This window comes from Phoenix dactylifera, chromosome 5, assembly GCF_009389715.1.
Source record: "Phoenix dactylifera cultivar Barhee BC4 chromosome 5, palm_55x_up_171113_PBpolish2nd_filt_p, whole genome shotgun sequence".
Classification (NCBI taxonomy): domain Eukaryota; kingdom Viridiplantae; phylum Streptophyta; class Magnoliopsida; order Arecales; family Arecaceae; genus Phoenix; species Phoenix dactylifera.
In genome coordinates, this window is record NC_052396.1 from 6,803,177 (window position 1) to 6,806,793 (window position 3,617).

General features: G+C 49.1%; 1 protein-coding gene across 1 annotated transcript; it reads left to right on the top strand.

Annotated features, from left to right (window-relative positions):
- The first annotated feature begins 206 nt into the window (after nucleotides 1-206).
- LOC103716909 (probable lysophospholipase BODYGUARD 3) lies at nucleotides 207-3,285 on the top strand. The gene is made up of 4 exons (XM_039126675.1): nucleotides 207-1,143; nucleotides 1,247-1,581; nucleotides 1,687-1,886; nucleotides 2,617-3,285. Exons 1-4 carry the CDS (start codon nucleotides 543-545, stop codon nucleotides 2,939-2,941), a joined length of 1,461 nt encoding a protein of 486 aa, XP_038982603.1. The 5' UTR covers nucleotides 207-542; the 3' UTR covers nucleotides 2,942-3,285.
- The last annotated feature ends 332 nt before the right edge of the window (nucleotides 3,286-3,617 follow it).

Sequence of the window (3,617 nt, forward strand, 5' to 3'; positions counted from 1 at the left end):
ATACGTTGCTTTTTATGTAATACCTGCATTTGTCTGAAATCAAACTCTTCTCAACAACTGTATCTGAACAAAGATTTCATGTGAGATGTGAGTAGCCATTGAAAAAGTCCCTTAATTTGAGTCCAGACTTTTCCTGTGCGAGGCACGTGCCCATCGCATATAAAATGGCGCCTTGGGGTGGCCGAAGTAAAGTGTTAGCCGGGGAGTTCCAACCACCACCTACCCCTTTTCCATGGCCAACAGGCCAAGGCCAAGGCCAGCGAACGATTTTAATGAAACAATCAAGTCCTTCATCTCTCCATCCCTCCCCTTGCCCTTAATCTTACAGCCCCCACAGGCGGAGACGTCCTCCTCGACCCCCCGATCACCCCCATCCCACTCTGTTGAGTGGTGGCTTATTAATTCCAGTCCAGACACTCTCTCGCTGCTTGGAGATTAATCATCCAAAGAAGCCTAAGCTTTTCGTCTCGTTCTCTTATTATTGATCGACGCAGAGGCTAGCGTGGAGTGGCAGCACTTGTTTCTTGTTGTACTGACACAAAATGGGAGGTGGCGGGGCGGCGAGATCGGCAGCGGCGCTTGCCGGGCGGATGGCGAACGACGTCGTGAGCTTCATCGTGTTCACCATTTTGGATTTGCTTGATGTAATGCTATGTCTTTTTTATAAGCTCGTGGACTACGCCATGGAATCCGAGTGGAAGCCTTGCTACTGCTCCTCCTCCCCCAAGGACATGGTTACCAGCAGCGGCGAGATCCTCGTGTCGGAGAATGGGGGCTCGAAAGTAGTCCGGCTTTCCTCCACCAAACTCCAGCTGGAGGACATCTCAGACACCTTGTACTCCAGGCCCTCCCTCGTCTCCGAGGTCTCCCGGACGACGGTACGTGAGCTCCGGAGGATTAAAACGGGGCGGCAAGGCAGCCGGCGTCCTGCAGCGGCCGCGCGGAGCGCAGGCGGGGTTCGATCCGCGTCGCCCAACACCACGAAATTCACCATCAAATCCACCATCATTCAGATGCTCCAGGGCAGGATCGGCGGCGGCAAGTCGTACCCCGTGCCGCGGTGGTCCGACTGCGACTGCCCGACCTGCACCTCCTGGAGCTCCCGCGACTCCCTCCTCTTCGTCCACGCCGAAGCCCCCAAAGGTAACTACTACCAGTCAGAATTTATGGCCTTGAAACTTAATGCAGGATTTAGAAATGGCGTGAGAGAGTGAATTGGGTAATGTGATGCATGTGGTGTGGGTAGATGGAGGGGTGGCGGAGGAGGACGTGCTGTTCATACATGGATTCATATCGTCGTCGGCGTTTTGGACGGAGACGGTATTCCCGAACTTCTCCGAGGAGACGAGGGCGAGGTACCGGCTGCTTGCGGTGGACCTGCTGGGGTTCGGGCGGAGCCCGAAGCCGTCCGACTCGTTGTACACGCTAAGAGAGCACGTCGAGATGATCGAGCGCTCGGTGCTGGATCGCTACAAGGTCCGGTCCTTCCACATTGTCGCCCACTCCCTTGGCTCCATCCTCGCCCTCGCCCTCGCGGTGAAGTATCCTGGTGCCGTCAGGTCTCTCACCCTCCTCGCCCCGGTATATAACGTCGAACACCATCCGCTTCTGTTCCTTCCTTCCAGTCCTCTAGTTTGTAATCTGGTTTGCTTGCTAAGAATCAAGGGCTTGTTTCGATGTCTGCAGCCGTATTTCCCGGTGCCGAAGGGGGAGAAGGGGACGCAGTTTGTGCTGCGCCGGGTGGCGCCGCGGCGGGTGTGGCCGCCGATGGCGTTTGGGGCGTCGGTGGCGTGCTGGTACGAGCACATCAGCCGGACGGTGTGCCTGGTGGCGTGCAAGAACCACCGGTTCTGGGAACTCGCCTTCAAGTTCGTCACCCGCAACAGGTTGGCACTCAGTAATGCTTCTGGTTTTTACTTGTCCGCTCCTTCTACGCAGTAGTAGCCCAACTTCCTGAATTAATTCTCAGCAACGCCCACCATCAGGGTGACCGGCGAGAATTATTAGGTTGGCTTCAAATCTAATTCTGCATCCAATCTGATCAGATCCATAGGCCAACGCTTCCAAGTCCGCGCTCCCTTACGATTTTAGAATCTCCGGGGTAAAAGAATGGTCATCCCATACTCCATCAACTCCCAAGTCCGTAATTCTTAAGCCACCATTTTCTGAAGCCAGTTTGCTTCTTAGAAATTATCTTATTTTCATGATAATAGTTATTTTATACATGGTACATGCACGTTGAGCTGCAAGGAATTGAACTTGCTGACCAGTAGCAGGCCAAACAGTAATAATAACTCTCAAAGTACGCAGTTCTTTATGTTGCCAGCTACACCATCCTAGCCAAGTTGCTGGATTGGGAGGGCCGTTCGGATGGTAAGCCACCACGTACCGCACAAGGTGGTTCACCATCTCACCCTACGGTCCATACAGTAGTCAAATGGGGTATCCACCCATACCAACTATATATTCCTCCAAATCCAGCTGCAAGGGAACCACTGGCAATTGGCTGAGCCAGTGATCATGAATCCTGAGAATTTTTTTATTGCAACTCATTTCCTAGGTACTGAATTCTATGGTCTTCGGTACTTAATTATGTTATGTTGATGATGGCAACAGGATTAGGACCTTCTTGATGGATGGCTTCTTCTGCCACACCCATAACGCTGCATGGCACACCCTCCACAATATTATTTGTGGAAGTGCCGGCAAGATTGATGGCTATCTTGATGCAGTGAGAGAGAAACTTAGCTGCGATGTGACAGTGATCCATGGGAGGGACGATGAGCTCCTTGCAATTAGTTGTAGTTACGATGTCCGGTGCAAGATTCCTCGAGCGCATGTCAAGGTTGTGGACAACAAGGACCACATCACCATCGTCGTGGGCCGCCAGAAGGCTTTTGCCCGGGAGCTTGAGGAGATATGGAAGAATACAAGACGCTGAGTGTGTATCGAAAGAGAGAGAAATATTGTGGAAAAAAAAGACAAAAAAAATGTTAAAAGGTGAGAAAAAAAAAGAAATAAGCAAGAAAGACCAATATGTCTGGTAACAAAGGAAGAACAGCCTGAGGGAAATGCAGAGGTTGGGCAGATTTATTCTGCCTTTAGCTTTTATTTCCTTTTTTTTGTTAAAAAAAAATCAATTCAAAATATATCTGACTTAGTGTTATTGTGGAAAGTTATGTGGAAATTATTAGAATTTAGTCTGCCATTTTTTTTTTATTCCTCATCTATTCCTGCTGCAACCTATACTTAATAGATGGCGCCCCTGAAAGAATTGTCAGGAGACCAGACATTATTTTTCTTTCTTTTCTTTCTTTTTTTTGGATATTCCTTGTTCTTTGATATTGATATCAATCATTATATAGCCATCCTATGTTTTCTACTATTAACTATCTGATATCTAATTTTCGTACCAAGCTAAAACAAATCTCAAAAGAGATTGTGCTGGAGAAAAATTATAGAATTATAAAAATAACCGTTTATTAATGGACAAAAGAACCTTGGATTCTCCATATTGCAGCACAACCTGTGAGCCACACTTTTCGCACGTACGTTACGTGAAAGAGCATCAACAATTGAACCTCTTCTGACAAGCTGGTGGACGAGGTGGATTGGAA